The sequence below is a fragment of the Sceloporus occidentalis genome, unplaced genomic scaffold, assembly GCF_023333645.1.
Source record: "Sceloporus occidentalis isolate IW3139 unplaced genomic scaffold, rSceOcc1.0.p SCAF_28, whole genome shotgun sequence".
Taxonomy (NCBI): Eukaryota; Metazoa; Chordata; class Lepidosauria; order Squamata; family Phrynosomatidae; genus Sceloporus; species Sceloporus occidentalis.
In genome coordinates, this window is record NW_028317008.1 from 4,919,519 (window position 1) to 4,945,971 (window position 26,453).

The 26,453-nt window shown below is 39.0% G+C and overlaps 1 protein-coding gene across 1 annotated transcript in view; it reads right to left on the reverse strand.

The window, feature by feature from the left end:
- LOC149299714 (sodium-coupled monocarboxylate transporter 1-like) overlaps positions 1-13,117 on the reverse strand; it is a 55,687-nt gene extending 42,570 nt beyond the window's left edge. The window contains exons 1-6 of the mRNA XM_089486015.1: positions 12,773-13,117; positions 12,420-12,485; positions 3,435-3,486; positions 2,688-2,755; positions 1,556-1,710; positions 955-1,095 (exon numbers count right to left, since the gene is read on the reverse strand). Of these exons, the coding sequence (XP_089342141.1) occupies positions 955-1,095; positions 1,556-1,710; positions 2,688-2,755; positions 3,435-3,486; positions 12,420-12,485; positions 12,773-13,114 (824 nt within the window). The 5' untranslated portion in view covers positions 13,115-13,117. The remainder of the gene's footprint in view (positions 1-954; positions 1,096-1,555; positions 1,711-2,687; positions 2,756-3,434; positions 3,487-12,419; positions 12,486-12,772) is intronic.
- Between the last annotated feature and the right edge of the window lie 13,336 nt (positions 13,118-26,453).

Sequence of the window (26,453 nt, forward strand, 5' to 3'; positions counted from 1 at the left end):
AGGAGGAAGGGGTGTAGGAGGTAAACAGGAAGAGGTGCTGCCTGGGTAGCAAATGGTGGGGGCAAATTAAGATTAGGGGCTATTTATATCACTTTTTTTATCTTTATTTCTCCCTTTTGTCCCCATCTCTTCTCCATCTATACTACTGTCTCTTCCCATTCTCCCTATCTTTTAGCTTTCTGAAGTCCTGTGGTTGGAGCACAAGGTCTGTTCATACAGACCTTGTGCTCCATTGCGGTACACATGGCTTCAGTATCTCACCACCCAATATCCACATCACAAAGAAGCAGTGAAACAGAGGTCTGTATGAACCTCCCGGTCCCTTTATTTTGGGCTGGTTAGAAGGAGAGCAACAACGCCATTTTAGAAGAGAGAAGGGAAGGGAGAAGAAAAAGATGCGGAAGTGGTCCGCACAAGAGGAAGTGGTCGGCAGAAGTGGAAGTGGTCAGCAGAGAAGATAGAGAAACATTTAGAGAGCATAAGAGACATAGTGAATGTGAATGAGAGTGTGGAAAAGTGAGTGAATGTGGGCACAGGCAACTAATGTCTTTCCTGACTCAAAAACGCTCCCGAATTTGTCATCAGAATTAAATGCGCAGGGAAAGAAATTTGTTGCCCGAAAACGAATGGGCCAAAAACAATTTGCTTAAATCGCTTCTGGCCCATTTGCACATGTCTACTGCTTAGTAGAGATATCAGTCTGTTCAAGCAACCGTGTCATATCACAACATAACCCCTCAACTAACTAGTTATTCCTATTACAACTATATGGGAAACTGAGTCAAATTTTGCTTTGTAAACCATTCAATTAACCAAGATAACTTAGAGCAAAGAAATAATTACATAGAAACAAAAAACAAATAGTAATCAAAGTAATGTTTTTTTTTTTTTTAAACTAAGAAACTAGGAGATTGCTTACTTGCACATATAGTTCATTTAATAAACATTACTTACAGTTTGGCTTGCAATTTGGTTTTACAGGCTATGTAACGTTGCACTTGAGACTGGTTCACACCATAAATTCCGGTCCACAAGAAAGTTCCCCCAATCACAATAGTCCAAAATGTGTGTCTTCTCAAAGGATGAGGGTCAAAACTAGGCACAATAATAAAATATGCTATGATATTAACCTTGCTTTAGAAGAGGCCCTTGGCTTATGTATGCAACATGTAGGAACATGGAGCTTATACCCAATGACCTTGTCGACAAGTTGAAGAAGTAGTGAAACAGGAATAATTGTTAAAGAGAAAACAATCAGAAATTATGTGAGAGTCAGTGAGAAGTAAAAGGACGCACATTGGACAAAATGAAACATGGGGCAGAATTAGTTAAAGTAGAGCAATGGATGGAAATAGGTAGAATTAAAAAAAGCCTATTCTAGGTTTTACTCACACCCATGGGAACAATTCTGCACATTCAGTATCAGCAATAGATATACAGTAGCCTAGGCTAGTTTAATCCACTTGCCAGTTGCACAACTATGTTTTATCTGTTTAAATTAAATGAGACAAACTCATTTAAAACATTGTTTAAAGATATCCTGTCAAATACTTACTCCCAGAAGTTCAGTCTTCCACCATAATAGGAATCGTTTATGATTGTCTGAATTCCTCCTTGAACGACTATGCCCCTTAAAATGACAGCTATGAAACCTCCCAACATAATTACAATCTGAAATGCATCTGTCCAGATCACAGCTTTTAGTCCACCCTAGAAAGGAAAGTAGAATATGGTCAACAAACCTTTTTAACTTATAACTTAACTGCAAGTACTTGTGTACATGTATGTTTTAATGCTTATTGATAACAAGTACAACTCAGCACATCCTAATAAATTGCAAATATTAATTTTGCAAAAACAATCCTTTAAATACCCATGTAAAGACCAATATTTCAAGTTATGTAATGTGAGATTTTCAGCAATGTGCACAGGAAAAAATTGGCATCAAACATCTTTTTTTGTACACCCTGATGAAGACCTCTCATTACTAGGCTGCTTATGCTTGATTTCTCTAGGGTTTTGATGCTAAATTACCCAAGCTTATGTGCTGCTCTTTATATTATCATTATTATCTCATGTTATTAATTATAGTTTAAGCAAGTAAAAAACTGATTTCCTACACTGTAATAACACCCCATTGTGCTTTGTACTAACTCCCTGTGGTCATGAGTTTTCAATAGATTGTTATTGCAATCTATTGCAAAATGAAGTGTATAAAGCAAAGTATATGGAATTTCACAAATGTTTAAATAAGTGGCTCAATGGCTTGAACTTAATACATGTAGCGTAATTAAACATAATTGAGTTAGAGTTATAGATTTGACATGAAAGATATATATGGTCTCTAATGGGATTAGTGTATATATTTTTGAAAGCCTAACAAAATCTAAGAACAAGTCACAAAGTAAGCAAAGTTTATTTGTAGGAAGAGCTTTAATTGAGGTACATAGTTCTAAATATTGAACAATCCAACATAAAACATCCCAATGAAGTCCATTGAAATGTGCTCCAGTTGTACAGTAACGTTTCTGGAACTTTTCTGGACTCTAATTGCTTTTAGAACAGTGCTTTGTTCTTCATTGTAATAAATAAACATAGTGAGCTTCATAAAGTTCAGTGGGCTATATCATACAATGCATAATCTCTAGAGGTAAATGTAGAATTATTTATAATACAGTGCAACATACCAAAGTGCAGTAGAAAATACAGACTAATCCAGTTGCCACCATTGCACCCCAAAGATTAAATCCTGAGACTAAAAGAAAAAAAATAATTAGTCCTTACAATTTTATACAATATGTGACTGAAGAAAAACCCAGTATAACAGCATAAAATACATTGTAGCACTCAAACTTTCCTCAAGTATGTAAAATAATCAGTAGATCCAGGCTTGAAGCAGCCACTTCACCAACAAAGGAAAAAAATCTGAGAAGTTAAAAGTTATCTACTTACCAAGTCTAAGGATACCAGAAGGTTGTTTATGATTCCCCTCGTTGTCAAAAAATTACTATGGAATAAAGCTTGTTTACAGCTGAACAAACAGTCTTATGGTACCCTTAGATTAGGTATGTGGAATGCTTTGGTCTTATCTGAATTTTTTCTACTACCATGATTCATTATTATTTTTTACAATAAGTGTGTACTTTCAGTGTATAGGTGTATACCTTATGACAGAGGCATCCAACCTGCGGCCCTCCAGCTGCTGCAGCACTACATCTCCCATAATGCTCTTTCAGCTAAGGGGCTGGCTGGGGAGGATGGGAGATGTAGACCTGCAGCAGCTGGAGGGGCGCAGGTTGGACACCCCTGCCTTATATGAGATAGTGTTACATGTAAAACAATAATCCATAATTAGAATTACAGTATGTGTTGACTATAATTACAGAATTTCAAGAGAAAAAAAAAAAATATTAACCTTTTGCTTTTATACTAACCTTGATTTAATGCAAGTGCTGGGGCATATATTACAATACCAGTATACAAAATCTGGAAAGATATACAGGTTTGAAAGGTTATAAGTATGTAAAAATAACATTTAGTATGAATGTATTTCGTTTTTTGTGGGTAGAAACCTTACAAATGTGACGACTAGCCTTCTGAGAAATCACTCTCTCTCACTCTTACTCATTCTCTCTCACTCTTTCACACTCTTTCACACTTTCACAATGTCTCAATACCTTCTCTGCCAAGTACTTCTGTGTCCTTGTTTCCTTTTCCATAGTGCACATTGCCTTGCCTCTTTTTGTTCTTCTGTCTTCTTGTGCACAGCCCACACTTTTGAATAACCTCTCCAGGAGGCCTGATCAACAGAGCTTAAACCCGGGGAGCACCGGACGAATAAAGAAGACAGAACAAAAAGAGGCAAGAGAAGAAGTAGAGCTGTAGAAAAGAAAATGGGGACACTGAAGCAGTTGACAGAAGTGGTAGGGAGATATTGAGAGAGAGTGTGCATCAAGGATATTTTTGTATCCATCAGAAAGGCTTAGGAAACAACTGCATTTTTGTAGACTATATGATACCTGACCATGACATCTATGTTATTATATACAGTGGTGACTCTAGAAACAATATATAGGGGGGGCACATAAGAAACCACAGTCAAAACTGGGGGGGCATTAAACATTTCCACCATTAATTCATACCACTGAAAAACACACACATACATATATATACACACTATATAGCCAAAAGTAACGTGTTCATGGAATTATACTTTTGTTACTGGACTAACATGGACTGGACAAACATAATACTTGATCATTCAACATGGGAAGCCTGAAGCCACAATTTTTTTTTTTATATATCAATCTTTATTAAGAATATTTTTCAATAGAAAAATAAAATTTTAAACAAATAACAAAAATATTCAGTCATTTCACAGTATTAAAACAGAGTGGGTTGATAGAAGTAATATCACATAATGATAAATATTCCCAACATAATCTGTTTTCGGGTTTCTCATTCAAATTGCTAACAATCATACCAGTCTTACGTGAGAGAGATTCGAAGGCGGGAGGAGAGGGAGTATAAACACAGATTCTCTAAGAAAAAAGGGTCATGGAGATAAATATGGGTATATTATCAGTATTTTAAATTTTTTACAATACACAGGAATCATAATCCAGTATATAGAAGCCACCTGTGCCAAATCATCTTATATTTCTCTTCTGCATTAGATCTCTTAAAAAAATATCTTTCAGCGGTGTTGATTAATCTGAGATTTAATCTCAGGCCATATAGGAAGATGCTAGTAGAATATTTCCCTTACGAAAAATTACTGCAGTTTTTTCTGAAGTAATACTGCAGTTTTTTGGACATGAAAAAACTGCAATACTGCACTTTTACTGCAGTATTACTGCACATTTACTGCAGTTTTACTGCATTTGTACTTCACTGTACTGCAGTTTTACTGCACTTTTTTTTTTATATTGCAAACCTACAGTTGTGCTTCAATGCACTGCAGCTTTATTGCATTTGTACTTCCGTACAAAAATAACTGCAGTAAAACTGCAGTACAGTGAAGTACAAATGCAGTAAAAGTGCAGTAAATGTGCAGTAATACTGCAGTAAAAGTGCAGTATTGCAGTTTTTTCATGTCCAAAAAACTGCAGTATTACTTCAGAAAAACTGCAGTAATTTTTCTGTTCATATCAGGTAGATCTAAGTGGAGAAGAAAAACCTGTGGGGAGAGTATTAAATTAAATCCAAATAACGTTAAAAAGAGATTGGTTAATTGATTTTTAATCTGATTTAAACCCGAGCATTCCCACCAAATATGTTTGTGTGTACCAGTTTCAATATGACATCGCCAACAAAGAGCACTTTTAGATGGTTGAAATTTAACAAGGCGGACTGGTACCGTATACCATCTATGCATGAGTTTGTAAAACTGTTCATGGAGGTTCAAACAGTGAGACGCTTTTCGAGTAACTTGCCATGCTTTGTTCCAATTAGATAAGGAAATAGGTAAATCAAAATCCTTCTCCCATTGTTTTTGTGCCTTACTCTACTCATAATTTTTGTTAACCTTAAAGATTTTCAGAATTTTAGATATTAAATTCTTAGGGGTACTAGAAATAACAAATTTAAACCAAGGAGTAGACTCAACTGGCAAATGAATAGTAAAAAATGCTTGAGTCTAATATACTTAAAAATGTCTTTAGCTGGTATGTCATATGTTCCAATCAATGAGGGGAAAGGGGCCATTTGAGATCCGATAAAAAGATCGCCTATCTTTTCCACACCCATTAGTCTCCAGCTTTCCAGCGATAGGTCGGGGATGAAAAAAGAAAAGACATCGATTGGACAACACTTAGTAAATATAATCCCATCTTCCAAACGTTTCTTAATTTTAAAGAAAGTAGATAAAACATCATTGATAATAAGACTGGAAATGTTTTTCTTTTTAAATTGAGTTTGAGGCATCCAAAAAAATAGGAAAGGATCAGATTTTTTGCACACGTGGTTCTCTATATCGTACCAACCTGGAACATTTTTCTCATTTGTCAAGTTCCAGGCTAACATGAAAGATATTTGTGAGGCTTCATATAACTCGTTTAAATCCGGGTAGCCAAGGCCGCCAAAATCCGTGCTCCTTTTAAGGAGATCTGTTGGAAGTCTGGTCAATTTGGCTGCCCATACAAAACGCAAAAACAAATTATCCCATTCTGTTATAATCTGCTTGGAACTTGATAGGGAATTAATCTGAAAAGATAAAGAATTTTTGGTACAATGTAGGCCTTGAGAATGTTTATGCGTCCCATCCATGAAGTCTCTAATTTAGCCCAATTTAGAAGCTGATATTTAACATCAGAATAAAGTTTTTTATGGTTAAGAGTAGATATTTCTTCAAGAACTGTGCCAATTTTAATCCCCAGGTAATCAATCTGCATCATCCAAGAGTCAATTTGAACCCGTGTTTGGATTTGATCTTTCTGAGAGTCTGACAAATAAAATGAAACTAATTGAGTTTTAGAAAGATTCAACTTATAATTAGAATAATTTCCAAAATTCGATACTCCATCTAACAAAGCAGGAATAGAAATCAACGGTGAAGAGAGTGTTAAGAGAACGTCATCGGCATAAAGAGTGATCAGATTTTCAAAATCACCAATTTTTATGCCTGCGATATTCCTAGAGCATCTAATATACGCCGCAAGAGATTCAATTGATAAGGCATAAAGCAGAGGAGCCAATGGGCATCCTTGTCGAGTACCGTTCTTAATAGAAAAATAATCTGAATCTAGTGCAGGGCCTTTAATTTTGGCCGTGGGAACTGTATAAAGAGCCATAGTTGAATTAAAAAATGGCCCATATATACCAAAAGCACAAAGAGTTTCAGCCATAAATCTCTAATTCACCCTATCAAATGCTTTTTGAGTGTCTAGGGCCATTAACACTGAAGGGATTTTATTTTTATGAATAAATTCAATTACATTAAAAATTCTACGCGTGTTTTCGTCCCCAGCTCTTCCAGGCATGAAGCCTGCTTGATCAGGGTGAATAAGGTCTCTAATCACACGGGTCAATCTCAAAGATAATATTTTAGAATATATCTTAACATCAATATTGATAAGAGAGATTGGTCTATAATTAGAAACCATTGAGGGGTCCTTGTCTGGCTTTGGAATAGGTGAGATGCTAGCTTCTAGCATTTCCCTAGGGAATTCTTTACCTAAACCAATTGCGTTGAATGATCTCAGTAAAATAGGGGAGATCACTGGATCCAAAATTTGATAGAAAAAGGCTGAATAGCCATCAGGGCCTGGGGCTGTCCCCTGTTTAAGCTCTTGAATTACTTTAGAGATCTCTTGTAACGTAAACGGTTGATTCAGCTCTATCCTTTTTTGTTCTGTAATTTTTGGAAGAGATAGTGACTCTAAAAATCGAGTCATATCCAGAGTGGAAATTGTGGATTCAGGGAGATTATATAAGGATTCATAATAGTCCTTAAAGGCATTGCCTATTTGTCTAGGTGATATACAAGTTTCCCCTTTAAAGATAATTTGCCTGCGAAGATCCATAGAGGGAATATATTTATTTTGTCTCTCGAGTAAAGCTAACTCAATATAAAGGTCTGCCAGTTTTTTTCCTCTCTTATTTTTTTCCCAGGTCCCTTTTTTTATTAAGTAGCCTCTCAGAACGCATTTAAGAGTACACCAAAGATTCAAATCTGAGGTCTCAACATTATCATTTTGATGCAAAAATAACTTTGTCTGTTCTAACAAATCCGCCCTATCAGCTTCACTTTTTATGATAGCTTCATTAAGGGTCCACCTATTTCTCATTTTAAAATGAGGATTATCATTCAAGGAGATATAAATTGGAGCATGGTCGGACCATATAATATTCCCTACAGAAGAATTAATACAATAATCCAAGTTACGGCTCCACGTGAAAAAAAAATCTATACGTGAATAAGTATTATGTACCTTAGAAAAAAAGGAATAATCTCTTTCATTTGAGTGTTGAACCCTCCATACATCATAAAGATCATATTTAGACAGACACGCAGAGAATGCTTCAGCTTTAGTTTTCAAACATGGTTCTGTTTTGCGTCTCTTAGAGGTTTTGGTATCCAACTCTATATCTAATATCCAATTCTTATCACCTGCCATAATTAATATCCCTTTAGAGACTTTCTCTATTATTTCCATCGTTTTATTTAAAAATCTAGTCAAAGCTTCTGATGGGGCGTATAAACTAACGAACGTATATACGACGTCATTTATCCTACAAATAAGTATGATCCTCCTACCCTCTTGATCAATATCGTGAAAAATATATTCAAATTTATTTTTGGATGCACACCTCTTTTTTTTTTTATCTGGGAGAGAAGATTAATACACCTCACGGTATTTACGATATTTCCAAACTAAATCGCCCTTAACTCCTTTCCAATGTGTCTCTTGAATGAATGCGACATCTACCCTGTCCTTAATTAGCGTATCGTATAGAAAAGATATTTTATAGGGGGAGTTTAACCCCTGTGCATTGATAGACAAAAATTTAAGTGGCATCAAAATAAAGTATCTCCATGACACCCATAAAAGAACTCCAGATATTCCTCCTTCATATGAACCTCTAACACGAAAGCTTCACTCCACAAACAATCATAACCACATAAAACAATCAACCTCTTCATGCCATGACGGGGAAACAATTTCTCCGTCATTGGCATAAAAAAAACTTCCTGAACCATCTAGAAAAAAGAACAATGAGAGGTTCAAGTCATCGGACCGGTGGGCAGAGGGAGAGCAAAAAATAAATTAAATAATTAATTAATTAATTAAGGTTTTTCCAGAGTAGCTGGCTCCCCTAGAATTAATAGTTATCTAATTTTATTCATATTCTATCTATATTTGCCATATATCTAACAGTATAGATAGTTTATACTTTACAAAAATCAGTGAAATTAATATAAATAAAATTTAATAGATGTGTATGTATATGTAAAAGTATATATATGTAGTATATGCCCATATCGTAAATAATAAGAGTTTAAGAGTGACCCTTTCCCTTTCAATCGTGTGTAAATTATTTAAACATAACATTCTCATTCTCAAAATACAAATATTTAATAATATCTTTCTTTTAATATGTAACCGTGTATTTATCAAATTTATATGTAAACTAGGTGTTTTAGTTCCAATATATTTAATAATTATAATAATTCATGTGCATAAAAATCCCATAATACTAGATATAAATAGGATTAAATCAGTAACTGTATACATATAATTATATAATGTATAGTGCTTAACCTTATCATATGTATAAAAATTTTTAAAAGACTCAATTACTCGTTAAATTAAGTGAAATTCGATCAATTTTCGTGTTCAAACGATTTAAGACTTATCCTTCTCCTTTTTAACCATGTGTAAATTATTTGATAAACTCATTCTAGGCGAGGAAGTTAAAACTAATTATTACCGAGTAAAACTCTGGGTAGTATATTTACCAAAAGAATAACATGTAAGAGGGTGGCCTAAAACCTAAATTCAAATTATATTAAATAGGTTTGATGATTTATATACTTAATATTCATATCAAAAAAATAAAATAAATTCCAATTAAAATAAATAAATAAATAAATAAATAAAAGAAGATTAGGGATTTAAATTGGTTAAATTCCACTCAGATAAATAATCTTTAGCTTGTATATAATCGTTGCAAACATAGTTTTTTTCCCTTATATGCAATTCGTAATTTTGTAGGAAAACCCCAAGAGTAGGTAATATTATTCTCTCGAAGACAAGCAGTAATATTTATAAATTTCTTTCTATGAAGTCTGGTTGCACGTGAAAGATCTGGAAACGTTAGAAGAGAAGCATATTTATCTGATTTAGTAGGATTTTTTCTCATCTCTTTAGTCAAAATATCCTTTATCCGATAGTCATTAAAGCAAACCATAACGTCTCTTGGGGAATTACTTTGGATCCAGGAGGACGGAAAAGCAAGTCTATAAGATCTTCCAATTGGTGCAGAACCTTGTTTATCATGCTCCACAAATGTAGATAAAAGATCCTTTAAATAAGCATCTAGATCTTTAACTTCCTCTGGAATCCCACGAACTCTCAGGTTTTGTCAACGCGATCTGTCCTCAAATTCTGCTAACTTAAGATCATGTTTTGTAAATTCTGTCTTGAGGTGTTCATTTTGGAAAGAAAGCTCCTTACATTTAAATTGAAGAGACATAATTTCCTTGGATTGTAATGCTAATGAAGTTTTCAAGTGGATAATTTCTTCTCTGTAATCCTTAAAATGTTGGTCCAAATCATCTTTAATTCTATTGTATAGAGAATCTAAGGCAGTAGTTAAATTGGCATTTGTAATATATTCCAACGAGTTACTAATACTAGTTTCGTATATCGGATCTGGCGATGATTTAGATGAAATAATAGATGTATCAGTATAACTTTTTGGAGAATAATAAGCACTGATTGGCGGAGGTTTCTTTGTTTTAGCAACGGTTTTAAATTTCTCATCCTTATCTCCTTTACCAATCTTATCTTTAGGAGGCATTTTGAATTTTTTTTCTTTTTTTTCCTCCCTTTCTCCTTTCCTTTCTTCTTTTCTTTTTCTTTTTTCCTTTTTTCCCTTCTTTTTTTCCCTTCCTTTGCCTCTTTCTTTCTTCCTTCTCTCCTTTTCCTTTCCCCTTCTTTTCTTTTCTTTCCTTATCCTTTTATTTTTTAAATTTAAATATTATTCAGGTCAATATTCAGTATTCAAGATCAAGTCAATTAGGAAAATCAAGTTCATAGGAAAATTCATAGAGTGATTATCTCTAGTGAACCATGATTGTCTTTAATGAGCCATGATTATCCTTTTTTCTATTTTATGATAGATGTTATTTAAATCAATCAGAATTCATTAGGGGAAGAAAAAAAAAAAAGGGATAACGTTTAAGTTGATTATAAGTTTCAACAGAGTCCCATTATTATCAAGAATTTTAAGTGAAATTGAATAAATAATTAAATAAATATATGTCTTTTTCCAATTAATTTTCAAGCATGATCTTAAGTAGGAGTCCAAGCTAAGAAAAAAACAATATCCCAATCTTCTTCTTTCAATTAATATATAAAGTTCATTAAATCCGTAGATGAGAGTGCAGAAGTGCTAGAGATCATTATAGGTGCTAAAGTGCAAAAGTGCTAAAGACCCTTCTGAGGGTTCGTGGTGCCGGGGTTATATCGCTGAAACAGTCGATGTTAATCACTGTTAATCACTGGAACAGCCGCTCTCTTGTTCACTCTCTGTTCGCCACTCACCGCATACGGCGTGGCTGTATCTTCACTCTCTTTGCTCTTTACCCGGCGCTCTTATGAAAAAGAAACGGTCGTGGCAAACTGCCCTCACAATAACAGCTGCGCGATCTTCAGCTACGAGGAAACCGCAGCACATGAAGTTAAGGCGATCAAAAAGCCAGAATCAGCAACCGAACCGAGCATCAGGAATACCGAGACTCCCCGCACCGAAAGCACCGACAGCCTGCACTCAGGTCAGCATTAAAATCAGCACCATTCTCTTCACGGCAAGCTCTCTACTCCACACATCGGCCCGTAGACCCGCCCCAAACACACATACTACGTGGCTACGTCATCACACCAAAGCCGAAAAAAGTCTGAAGCCACAATTAAGTGTGACTAATCCTTGAAACAAATATTATACAGTAAATAACACAATACATTTACTTCTCCACTCAATTATTTCAGGGCCTTGAAAGTTTTGTCCCCTGAAGTCACTACAAATACAGGAGGGTGTTTTATCTCTGGATAAGTAAAAATAGAATAGTTCCTACTGTAAGTTAAGTGCCAGGAAACAGATGACCAAACACACACACCAGGACAGGCTCTGCCACACCGACACCCAGACACACACAGAAGGACAGGCTCTGCCACACCGACACCCAAATACACGCACCAGGACAGGTTCTGCCACACCGACATCCAAACACACACACCAGGACAGGCCCTGCCACACCGACACCCAAACACACACACACCAGGACAGGCCCTGCCACACCAACACCCAGGCACACACAGGACAGGCTCTGCCACACTGACACCCGAACACACAGACTAGGACAGGCTCTGCCACACTGAAACCCAGACACACACACACACCAGGACAGGCTCTGCAACACTGACATCCAAACACACACACCAGGACAGGCTCTGCCACACTGACACCCAGACAGCCACACACCAGGACAGGCAGTGTCACACTGATACCCAGATTGCCTCTGAAATAAAATGTGTTAAAAACTTGACATAGCTTTCTTTTCAGGTTTTTTGCTCATTTAAAAAAAAAAAATTTTTATAAAAAAATTATTTTTTTTACATCAATATGATCATACCTCATAATTGGATTAAATAAAATGTGTGCAACTTTTGTTCCATGTTTTAGTTGTTGCTTACCATTTCTATAATAAAAATGATTGTTCCAAGAATGCGCACAGACCTGTTAAAACGAAGTTCTAAATACTGCAAAAAATAAGAGAAAAATATTGCACAAAATCTATTTGACTATTATTATTAATACAAATATTAATTCACAACATATTTTTATAGCAGTATTACTCACTTTTCCAGCTATAGAATGTATATCAAATATAAATCACAGAATATGGTTTAATATGCAATAACTCTTATAATATCTCTGTAAAATTATAAAGACTAAGATCTGTTCACTTACAAAATTATTACTTAGTCTCAAACAATGTACATATCACACAAATCAGGTTTTTTAACAGACAATTTTTCAACTCTACCTCATATGTACTTGTTATTTCAAGTCTGTAGAAAACAGGAAGAAATATTTCTGCACTAATAATAACAACGAAAGCATATGATATGGCAAATATGAGGTACATTGCTCCGTATCGATAGACATCTGCTGGTGTACCCAGAATGGTAACTGCAGACATAAAGCTTGCAGTGAGGGAAAGAGCCACAGGAACAGCGGTCATGCTTCTTCCTCCTGCAAGGAATTCCTGGGATGTTTCCTTTCCAATTCCAACATAGGCAAAATACACTCCAATAGCTGCAGAAATGAATAAAACCACTGCAAACACCACATAATCCCAGGCAGTGAAGTAACCGATGTTACTCATAGTGTCTACAAGTGAATGTTTAGTGTCTGAGAAAATGAAAGACTGATTTATCTACATTGCAGAACAGGTTTATATTTCACACTTATTGTTTGCATTACCAGCGAAAATTATAATAGCTGTACACTTGCCAACTTTCGGGAATGAATGTTAAGGTTTATGTAACAGGTTTTAAGGGATGGGCATTTAATTGACTGGGTCGTAGTACGCCCTAAAATAAATAATAATAATAAAATAAGACCTTTTGTGTTTATACAAAATCAATACATAACTTTTGCATTTCAAAACGCATTCATGTATTAATATTTAATGCAGAAATAAAATAAAACTACACTTTATGGACAAAAGTATTCTGACACCTGACCATTACACTAGCAGTCACTTTTATGACATTGCATTCTAAATACATAGACATTATTATATACTTGGTCCGCTTTTGCAGCTATAACAGCTTCCAGTCTTCTGGGAAGGCATTCCACAAGATTTTGGAGTGTTTCTGTGGGAATGTCCCCTTCAGCATACCAAGGCATATTGGTCAATGCTATGCTTCCGACTATGAGAACAGTTTGGGGAAGGCCCTTTTCTATTCCAGCATGACTGTGCCTCAGTGCCCAAAGCAAGGTCCATAGAGACATGGTGTCACATATAGCTGGATGAATTTGATGTGGAAGAACTTGACCGGGCCGCACAGAGCGCTGACCTCAACCCCATCAAACACCTTTGATCTGAACTGGAACGGAGATTGCGAGCCAGGACTTCTCTTCCAACATCAGTGTCTCACCATACAAATGCTCTACTGGATGAAAGAGCAAGAATTCCCACAGATACACTCCCAGATCTTCTGTAAAGCCTTCCCAGAAGAGTGGAAGCTGTTATAGCAGCAAAGCGAGGACCAACTACATGTCTATGTATTTAGAATGTAATGTTAGAAAAGTCCCTGTTGGTGTAATGGTCAGGTGTCTCAATACCTTTGTCCATTGTATGTCCTGTTCTTGACTGGCCATCTGGCGCACCGGACATCATCACATACTTATTTGATCTGTATGGGTACTGCAGCGTGAGACCAGCAGCTGGATATGCCCTGCCGAACACTATGTTAGCAGAAAAAAGTAGCATACGGTCATGCATATCACACTGATGCCATCATGCAGCCTCCACCTCTAAGTGTCAGGGCAACCTGACCATCGCCAGTCGGGACCTGGGAATGTCCACATATTTGATCTGATCCTGAATCCTCTTATTTTCTTATTTTTAATGCTTTAACCCTCTAGTTTTTGCTTGGTATCTCACTCCTGTCTGTTTCTATAGCCTACTGGTTTAAATGTTATTTGCTCTGCTATCTAGCTTGATAGTAATTGTTAAAAAGATATCATCTGATACTACCTCTCTGTTAGAAAAATGCTTATGTTATCATAAATATTATTGCTGACAAAGACAGTAGAAAATGTCTAGTCTATGATGTATCACGAGTTGCGCCAACATATCTATTAAGAGGCGTAACCTGCTTAAAAAGTAGCCAATCAGAATGATGCATGCTATTAGAAGCAGATAAGAAGTATAAGAATTTATATAAACCATGTAATCCAAATATGTAATTAGACAACGCTTCGACTTTTGTGTGCTGTGTGCCTTGTCTCGATTATGCGCATAATCTATTAAAGGAAATAACTTTTTCTGAGGAGAATTCGACCATTAATTCAACCAACACTCTCCTGCTGCTCATCCTTACAGTGGCCTACACATGAGCTACACCCCTAGACATGAAGATAGAAAAAGTGGAGGTGCTGGAATTGCTAGCGTGTTCCCATCCTCTTTCAAACATGCCCTCAAATCTTCTGTTTTAAAGAAACCTTTCCTAGATGCCATACCCACCTTCAAACTTTAGTCCTGTGTTTCTTCTCCCATTGGCCTTCAAAATACCAGAACATTTAATGTACAATTCTCTAACCCAGTTCCTTTCCTAAAACTCTGTGCTTCTACTTATTTACTAGACGTGGGCACCAGGGAGGTCCTCGTGTTCGTCTTCGTGCTCGTCTTTGGCAAAAAAAAAATCTTCGTGTTCCGCGAATAGTCGTGGACATTCTTCATGTTCTCTTCGTTTTTTCCGCTTTTGTATAAGGGGTTAATACGGGGTTAAGGCATACCGCAGCAGCTCTGGTGCCAGGAGTTTAAATGTCCGTATGAGCAACTCTATTGGTCGCCAGCAGGGGGCTCGTCTGCCATCAACTAAGCGACTTTATTGGTCATTCGTACAGACTTTTAACTGTTGCAGCAGGGAGACCAGTGGTCTCTCCCGGCCAAGTTACGGCACCAGGATTTTAAAAGTCTGTACGAGCGACCAATAGAGGCAAAAGGTGATTATTGTTGACCTTATATGCATACACCTACCCAGAATCCCTTGTGGTTGTGGCTGCACCATGAGATTTCTGAGGGAAAAACAAGCCTTCTGGCTTGTCTGGTATCCGTAGATGAGTGTTTAATAATCTCTCTTCAATTATGATCGCTTTTTTCATGTATTTTACAAGAACTCATTTTGTCAAACTCTCCTCTAATTATTTTAACTTTAAATACTCACTAAAAAAACTATTAAAGCACATGCAGTCTGTCCTACTACCTGCATTCTGCAAAGAAATTATCTGTTCTCCCCATCGTCAAGCTCTTCACACAGAGCTGTAGCTAGCTCCTTTTGCTCCCGAGTTAAGAATGGAAAATTGTGCCCCCCAGCAATTTTTTTTTACAAAGATTATTTTATTTACACTGCCCATAAACACTGCCTTTACACACATCTGTCCATAAACAGACATACACATACACACTGCCTTTACAGACACCTGCCCATAAACACACATATACAGATACACTGCCTTTACACACGACTGCCCTTACATACACTTGGCCATTAATACGTATATACGTATACACTGCCCTTACACACGACTGCCTTTCTCACATACACACACACACCAGCTTACAAACATACAAATACCTACGTTGCTCTTACACACACAATGCCCATACACACACCAGTGTCGCCATCCCGGCTCCGGACGGCGCCGGGAGGAGGTCTGGCCGCGGTTCCCGTACGCCGGCGGTTCGGGACGGCGGGCGGTCCTCCGCTCGCGGCACTAGTAGCGGGCGAAGGGTTGTCCGCAGGTCCCGGGAAAACATCTCCCCGGACAGCGGACGACCCTCCGTCCGAGGTATTGGGACACGGGGAGGATTCGTCCTGTGTACTTACCCGTCCTCCGGTCGTCGGTCCGCCTCCCGGGCACGCCTCCCGGGCACGCTGCACGTTGCAGGAGGAATGATGGACGGCTGGGGGGCGTGGTTTTGGTTCTGGTCCGGGAGGGGCTTGTGGAATGGCGCCAGTTTTAAAAGCCGGCTGTGCCTTTCACAAGCACCCTGTTGTGGTCTTCAGCTCGTGCATCTTGTTTCCTGTTTTTGACCTTCGGCTTGCCTGACTCTCCCTTGCTCCACGATTCGGTACCTTTGCTTGAGATCTCTGGTTTTGACCCCTGGCTCGTCCGACTATCCGCTCCGTGTATCAGACCCCTGGCTCGTCCGACTATCCGCTCCGTGTATCAGACCCCTGGCTCGTCCGACTATCCGCTCCGTGTATCAGACCCTTGGCTCTGCTGACTACCCGCATTGTGCTCCTGTCTCGTGCTGTGCCTTGCCGCGGCTGCTGCCGCTCCGAACCTATCTCCAGCTGGTGGGAGGTTGTCCACTGTTGGGACCGTCTAAGTCCTGGACTGCTGCTGCCGGGAATTCCCCTCTCAGTAGCGATAGTTTGGGCAGAAGAACTTCTGCGGGGACGACCTTCCTTAATAGTCCAGCGAAACAGTGACAACCAGGTTACAAACACACACACATACATATACACATATACACTGCCCTTACACATGACTGCCCTTACACACTGCCTTTACACACACACCTGTCCATTAACATGCATATACACATACACTGCCTTTACACACACCTGCCCTCACACGCCTGCTTACAAACACACAAATACCTACACTGCTCTTACACATACACTGCCCTTACATACACACTGCCCTTATACACACACACTGTCCTTAACCACACACCAGCTTACAAACACAAACATATACACAGCCCTTCCACCTCTTTCTCCCCATCTCTTACTTTTCCCAGCTCGCAGCTGCCCCTGAGGCGAGTGCCTCTCTAGCCTCACCCTTCCTACGGCCCTGTCTTCACATAACCCTTCCTGTAACCAAATCCTCCACACCCAAGCAGTCCCTAACTTTTTTTTTCTCATTCCCCTTTAACTTCCTGATAGATGGCAAAGTTGGAAGAGCAGAGAGTTTTATCCTTCTTTACATGTATGTCTTAATATGTGTTAATGTAATAGCCAATTGTAATGTTATTGTTCATTGTAATGAGCAAATCTAACAGGAAAGGTAACAACCAAGGTCCTCCAGTCACTGGCAAACACTGTATTCCTAATGGACATTAATTCTCAATGGACACAAAAAACAGAGGATGTCACTACCCTACTTCATATGAAATAAATAACTATATCCAAACTTATTAGTGAGTATGTTACTGCATGTATATGTGCATTTATATGTATATTCTAGATTACTTTTTGAATGTTGCCTAGGTAGTAGACGTTCAATATCTCTCTCTTAGCTGGTTTGCTGATTATATAATTCAGACATGCTTGTGTTTTTCAAACTTATATTCTTAATGACGTACTCAAAAACCCCAGAAGCAACAAAAGGATTATGAATATGCTTCACTTGGCAGAACAGGAGCTGATTCATTTTTACAACACATTGTGTTCTGACCACACCAGATGAAGCAATGTCTGCTGATTTGCAAAGTATTTTTATTACAACAAGTTGTGAAAGTATATTGAAATAGACAATATCATTACCTTGGCTCTGGGAAAGTCAATCAAGGTTGCCTTGTAAATTTTAGGGAATTCACTTAGTAGTAACTTGATTATTAGGGAATTATTATCAGATACATAAAAAACAGTAAATGCTACAAACCTCTGTTCTTCTGTTCATGTAGAGGATTAAGTAACGCAGCTATATTCACCATGGGTGTGAGTTCGAGAAACTGAGCAATATACTGTTGCAGTTAAAATGATCTTGTAGGTATACACACACTGTTTTAATGGAAACCAGATTTACTATTGATTATTTTTTATTTTGTGCTCAAAAATGTTGCAGAACGGCCAACCAAATACATTGCTGAAGGGCTAGTTAGGTGCCTTAGCAGGGCCTCAAATACCGACATCAGGGACCTGCAGCTGATGACAGTGGGCAGTCCTTGTCGCGTCCCGCAAGGGAAGGCTCCGGATAACTGGAGCTAAGAAGTTCCCAGGTATACTCAGGCGAGGGCTGGCAGCCTACGACATGGGGGGCAGGTCTAGTCAATTGGCCCATTGCACCACCGAATCAGCCCACCATCCATGCCCATCTTTTCCTGATTTTCTAACACATGTTGATCTAATAAGATGGGATTGGGAGTACGTCAGTACACTAAAAAAAAGTCATCATACACTGGACGCCTGAAGTCACAATTTAACACGACTAATCCTTTTTAATAAAATACGCAGATAGAAATAGATTAAATAACACAAAACCTTCACTTTTCTGCTCACTGATTTCTGGGCCTAGAAAGTTTTGTCCTTTAAAGTGACTATAGTTCAATTTATTCCTATGGAAAGTGCCAGGAAACAGATGATCAAATACACACCAGGACAGGCTCTGCCACACCGACAGCCAAACACAAACACCAGTAAAAAGAAAAAATTGTTTAGCACTCAGCTCCCAGGAAGCTGGGTGTTAGCAGGAAAAAAAGGGGACAGCATAAACCCTCTTGAAGTATACGAACACAGAAAAGAATCCCAGGACTCCAAACAGCTTCCAATCCTTAGGTTACTTTATTCAGAGAAAGCAAAACAAAAAAGCAACGTTTTGACCACACTGACACCCAAACACACCCACAACAGGACAGGCTCTGCCACACCGACACCCAAACACACACACCGGGACAGGCTCTGCCACACCGACAGCCAAACACACACACACCAGGACAGACTCTGCCACACCGACACCCAAACACACACACGCGCACCAGGACAGGCTCTGCCACACCTACAGCCAAACACACACACCAGGACAGGCTCTGCCACACCGACACCCAAACACACACACACACCAGGACAGACTCTACCACACCGACACCCAAGCACACACACACACACACACACACACACACACACGCACACCAGGACAGACGGGCTAAGCTACAACAATAATAAAAAACTAAAGTATTTTCCACACTGCTTTGCCATTGACCCCAATTTTAGTGTTTTTGCCCCCTTTTGTGCAATGGCCCCAGTTGCTACCTTTGTGTATTGATGCCGCCATTATAGATAAAATGCTGCCCTGTAGCTTGGGGGATGTGTATCTGACTAGTTTGTTCCTTCCATGAGTCTATACATCCCCCATGCCGCAGGGCAGCATTTTATCTGGGCTAGTTAGCAGAATGTAAAAGCTATATGTGTCCTGAAAAACATGGCCAATGCAGTCACCCTAATGTGCCCACACCCTTGTGTATTGCCCCCAGCTAGCCCCACATTGTATATTTATCCCACCGCCCAGGCCCCCCTTTAGTATTGATTCATGTGATGTCCCCAGCCAGCGCCCTCTCGTTAATTAATGCTCCCCCCAAAACACCCAGATTTCACTCACAGGATCTGCCCAACACCCAGAATGGAACCATAGGACTTCCACCTTTGCCCCCAAACAACCTGCCTGTGGTATCCTCAAACAGCCTCCCTGTGCAATGGTTCCCCCCCACTTACACATCCATGCAATCACACACGTATTCATTCATTCATTTATTATTCACAAACATTCATTCACTCATTCATATATTTCCTCATTTACAGATACTAATCATTTACAGATACTCATTCATTCATTGGCAGATACTCATTCATTCCCTCAATCACGCATTGTCAGGACTTACCAGGAGCTGGAGCCCAGTTGCAGGAGATGGCGCACACCCTTACAAAATAACACTCCTCAGAGTGACAGTATGGAGAAATCAGTGAGAGTGTGCACGGGGGCAAAACAGGTACGCGGTACAGACAGGGGATATCCAGAAGTAGAGTCAAACGTAAGCAGAGGTCAGGGCCGGCAGACAGGGTTCACAAATGGTGTATCAAGGCAGAGGTCAAAGTCCAGGGAATCAGGCATATAATAACCACACATCCAGAAGCAAAAACAAACAACCAGATACTGGGCTGGAGGCGAGGCTGATCTTTTAAAGCCTGATGACGAGGCCAGGTGAGAGAGGCGGAGTTCAGTCCATAACAGAACTAGGTGGTAACACCTCAATGAGTTTAAGTCCAGCCAGGCCTCTTAAAGGGGTGGCCACGCCTTGCAGTCTGAGGGACTCTGGGTGATGCCTGACACACATACTCATTCATACAACCTCCCCCACCCCCTTACCTGAACTGCAGATCACTCTGTGCTACTCGCAGACTTCTGCAGGAGCCGCTGCATCCCTCTGTGTTCTTCTCTTGTACCACCCTGGAAAGCAGGAACGGAGCGGAGTCATGTGACGTAAGGTCACGTGACTCCGCTGGTTTCCTGCTTGTCTTGGGTGGAAGAAGAGACGCTGCTCGCACAGCGAGCAATGCATAGGTAAGTGGCAGGGCCTCTGTGGAAGTGATTGCGGGGGTTGCGACCCCTACAATCACGCATATTTGGGCTTTTGTCCCGCATTAAAGACGGCCATGGCAGTCGTGCGGCCTCATCGGCCACTCGGCCAGCCATTTTATTAACATTTAGGGCGCCGTGGGAGGCAATTGCATCCCCGGCCCAACCCGCCCCTGGGTATGCTTATGTTTTGAGCTTGACTTGACCTTGTGTATCCTGATTTCTGGCTTCCTGATCCTGGCTTGTACTTCATTTATCCTGATCTCTGTATCAAGACCCTGGCTTGTGACAATACTTCGATACAGTGTATCTCTTGTTGTCCTACCTTGTATCAGTGTCTCCACCTTACGCCGTGCATCACACATTTATAATTAGAAACTTGACTATACTTTTGCTTTTTCAAGCAGGAATCAAATTCATTCATTTTAATTCACATTATATCCTTAGTTTCTTTAATTCTAGCGGACAATGGTTCCATTTGTAGAATATATAAGAGTGGAGCCATTCCATTACCAACCTGGAGCCCGTCTGCTGTAATTCCTGGTCCTATTATTCCCACTACCGGACCTGAGTACAAGGGCATGCTGTTTGAATGGTCATGTGGAACCCCTATTTCTGAAAACTTAATATGTTGCCGATCACGGCTAAATAGATTTTGGTGTCCGTATTGATAAGCAAGGCCAGACAATAATTAGTTCGATTAATGTTGTCTTTTTCTGGTTTTAGAATCAGTGAAATTGTGGTTCCCTTTTTTATCTTTAATTTCATTACATATTCCTGTTATATATATCAACCAAATCTTTTAGAAAATAAAATATTTGTGTCTTTATTTTGTTTTAACTGGTCATTAACAAAATAAATATCAGATTTCCTAAATGACAAATTTAATTCAGTCAATTGTACCTCATTTAAACTAGGTCAGTAAGTCAGTATCTCAAACCGATCGATTTTGCTCACATGTTTCCCCAGACATGAACGGGCACACCTTGGGCACCATGAAGGGGGGGGCTTGTTACTGCAGCAAGTGTCCCGATTATGACCGGTGGCCATCCTCTTCACCGACATCACCATGATTGCTGGAGTGGGAGGTCACACAGGTCTCGCAAGGCTTCCAGCTGGTCTGTGAGATCCATGGCATCATCAGTGAGGCAGGCTTTGCAGGCAGTATTGGCCTCATGGGCCGTGCAGGCCTCGTCGGCCACATTGAGAAGCCACATGGGAGTGCGTAAAGCGGCAGGCAGATGTTGGCGGCAAATGGGGAGAAGGTCTGAGGGCTCGAGGGGTGAGTAGGGCTGTATAGAGGGAGGCTCCCGTGCTACACAGTAAAGGGTCCTTTGAGGTCGAAGTAGATGCTCCCCTTCACCTTGCAACCCTCTTACCACCTGGAAGGCGAGGGGGGTGGCTGTTGGCATGGGTGACAGCTCCTCAGGTGAGGCTTTCTCTACCCCCTAGGCCCTGAGTTAATGGCAATGTTGGGTGGCTTGTCTGGGCGCAATGCCATGCCGGGGGTATCTGGGCTATCCCCTGAGCTCGATGTAGGGCATGATCTATTTCCTCTTTTATCGCTACAGGCCAAAGCCCCTCCTGCACATGTGAATTCTGCCTGGATGTTGAGGACGTCTGACCTGTATCAATGCATGGAGCAGTGCGTGTCACAGGGACCTTCTAGCAATGTAATGTTTGCTACAGCGCCACAGAAGGTTTGTCGGTCTCTAGGTGGTGAGTATGCCTCTCATTCCCTGGTGGTTGACCGTAGGGGGACCTTTGCAGGGCCTTCGTGGGTTTTTAGATGGGGCAGTCCAGGGCCACAGGGGTAGATTTGGACAGGCAGATGTGTTCGGCTGAAGCTTCCTCTTCAGTTCCCAGGTTAGGTCAGGGGGTGGCCTCCTGGGTGTCGGGGTTAGGGCAGGGATGAGCAGTCGGCGGCTGTTGATCAGCTGATCAAGGGGTGACTGATGTGGCCTGGGGACGGCTTAAAGTATTAAGAGTGGCAGTGCCTCAACGCCACTCCTGTGACCCAGAGATTCTCCTTGGTAACCCCTAAAAGTGGTGGTTCACTCTGAGTCTCTGGGTAAAACCCAGTATGCTTATGGCCAACTAACTAAAACATAATGAGAAAAATAATAGTTTACTGCAATAAAAAATATCACAATACCTGTTGTGCTGTTATGAAAAATATATACTTTTGTTTGTTGGAAACAATGCATTCTGTCACTCTGAATATAAAATCGAAAAGCTTACGTTCCTTGCTTTTCTACTTCTCTGGTTTTCCTGCCTTTTGCAAGTTTTTTCAGAAAATATAAACCTTTAACACCCTGTCACGTGTTGAAATAAAGTGAAAAACAGAGAAATCAAATATAAAGTAAAAATACTTCCCTATTTTACACTGCCGCAGCCCAACAAAACACTCCTCTCAGCGTTCAGAAAACGTACAGAAACAGCAAGTGTATATAGGAAAAAAAAGAAAAATATATGTGATGAGTTGTTATGAAAATGATTTTCCTAATTCGTGATTTACGTCATAGACAGCAGAATGACAGCAGAATTAATTTAATATAAAGGCTGAACTATTGACCTACTGGTCAATAGTTGTCCTAGGATCCCAACAACAACAAAGTTGCTATATAAGCTATCCTAGCCTGAGGCGATAACAGCCAGTTCTTGTGTGATTGGTGTTGCTTAGTTACATATATGCAGAGGCACATTTTGTTTTATTCACATGTGTGTAGGCATAGGATGTGTTAGTGATTCTGGTTTGCATGGTTACAACCGAAATATTGTACACCTTTCAACTGAAAAAACTGTTACTAGTTTACAATTGATTCGGTTGCTATTTACATAGCAACCTATCAATACTATAGTAAAAAACACCTTAAAAAGAACCATACACCATGTGCTGAAAGAACTTCAATCCAGGGCTTGATGGTGCCTGGATCCAGAGGGCTTCACCTGTTTGTAAGCGCCCTGGGTTATAGACCGGAATCCTTCCAACGTTTCATCAAGTAGTCGTTATGACCAACGGAGTTCCACTTGATATTGTTTTGCTGGGTTTCTTCATCATCTCTGTAAGCTGACCATCTACCGAAGCTAAGTATTATTGTTATGTTATTGCAATCTGTTAAGACTGGTGTGTGACTTTAATTCTGCTGATCATTAAAGTATAATTACCATTCACCACAGTATTTAAGTATTTCTCACCATATGATCGACTGGAATACCTCATATTATATACCATTTGTATATCAAGATACAGAGTGTATATAGATTAAATAAATTTTATTGTTGTTATTAAGGTTCCCTGATTACCTTAATTAAATAATTTAAAGTTAGAATCAGGCCACAACCACAACATGAGTATATGCACTCACAAGTATAGCCGGTGAAAGAGGCTCTTCAAAGGTAAAAAAACAGTTCTTTAGTCTTTAAAATAGGATGGTTGAATTCATATGGTATGTTCAAACTCATAAAAAGTCCAAGGTTCAGAGAAAGGAAGGAAGATCCTCACGTCAGGAAATACCAATCCTCCTCTGTGTGGTCACTGTCTCAACGCGTTTCGCCTCTTAATGGGCTTCCTCAGGAGAACAAATTCAGAGTAATCCGCAATATTAGTGTGTGTGTAGCAGTTGCGGGGAGTTCACTTTAAATACCATCTGAATCTATGCAGTTGCCGATGCATATAGGAGGCCTCATCACGATTTACGTATATGCCGGCGTCTCTAGATGACGAAGACGTATTTCCTCCCTTCAACTTTAACGTCTCCTAGTGATGGAGATGCTTTGGATGTAAATACGTGTGGGAGTTGTTCTTCCGTACGGTGTCGGCGTCTCTTAAGCGACAAGGGCGCTTCTATTCACTTCGGCTGTTGTGGGTACGTGTGGGAGACGTTCCTACGTGTGACGTCGGCGTCTCTAGGCAACAAGGGACGCTTCTCCTCCTTTCTGCTGGGGTATTCAAGTTTCTCCTCCCTAAACGATCGTAAACATTCTTCTTTGATGTGTCAGTCCAAAAGAGAGATTGTGGTTCTTTTGAAAGCTCCAAGTCTGCTAAAAACATCCTGAGCTTTCGTACATGTGAAAAAAATATGTGGGGAAGATGTAGAAAGGAAAAGGTTATATACATTTTAGATAATATATGGTAAATATCTAGTGTGATAGAAGATACTTGAAAACGGGAATTATAAGAAGGTGAGTATTGACAGAAAAAGATCTTTTTAAAGGATGAGATACAAGTGTATAAAGATTTTAGATTTTTTCTATTGTTTGGTTATTAATTGCATCTCTGATATATGGATTTTAATAGAGATATAAATTATTGTGGATTATATCTCCAGTATATAAATATTAACATTTTAAAAGAGATATGTATTTGAGAGATATATTATAGTTATAAAAATATTCAAAAATTATATAAAAATATATATTAAAAATATATATAAAAAATATATATAAAAAAAGGAAAACAATCTCTATAAAAAATGCTAGATAAAAATAATTTTTGACATGAAATGGATGAAAAACTATTGATTATGTTATTATAAAATATTATTTAAAATAAATGTAGATGTTGATTATATAAATGTAAGGATATCTAGATCCGTATTAAGACCCCCTGTCTTATATGTTTGGAAGTTGAAAATCCATTGTGTTTCTTTTCTAGATAAAGTGGAAGTAATATTGCCTCCTCTCCAATGTGCAGTTACAGAATCTATCCCTATGATTAGGAATTCAGATAGTGAAAAAGAATTGCATGTATGGCAGTGTCTGGGGACACTGTGTTTGATACTTTTGTTTCGGATACCTCCTAAATGTTCCAGAGCTCTGATCTTAAATTCTCTATTGGTTCTGCCTATATACTGTATCCCACATTTGCATTGTAGCAAGTAGATAAAATTTTTGGTATTACAGTGTATAAAATTTTTTATGGTATATTCCTTACCCGTGTTTGTGCATTTAAAAGTTGTTATTTAATTTTTTTGTGTATTACAGGTTCTGCAGACCTTACATTTGCCGCAACGATGAAAGCCTGGGGATTTAGTTGTCATGAAATGATTATTTACTCTGTCCAAGGGTGGAAGGGCGCTTGGAGCTAATATTGCTTTTAAATTTGCTAATTTTTTATAAATTATTTTAGGTTTCCCTGGAAGATGTTTCCGTAGGACTGTGTCTTCCATTAATATAGGCCAGCATCTACTGATTGCTTTTTTGATTTGTGGGGCTTGGTCATTAAATTGTGTCAGAAAAGAAAAATCAAATCCTTCCTTATTTTTCTGTTTTTTGTTATTAAAAAGGTCCTCCCTTTTCATGTTCTGAATTGTATTTAGACTGTTACTAAGTAGGTCCTGTGGATATTTTCTCTCTCTGAATTTATTCAGGAGATGTTTACTTTGAACTGAGAAATCTTGATCGTTGGTGCAGTTCCTACGTATCCGAGTTACCTGTCCTTTCGGGACAGCTAGGGTGGTGACGACTAGAGAAATCTATAAAGCCAATTCCGTCTGTTGGCTTAAAGAATGTTTTTGTGTTAATCTTATCATTTTCAATAAACAATGTGAGATCTAAGAAATCTATCTGTGATTTATTTATACAAGATGTGAATTTTAAATTGTAATTATTGTTATTAATATGAGAGA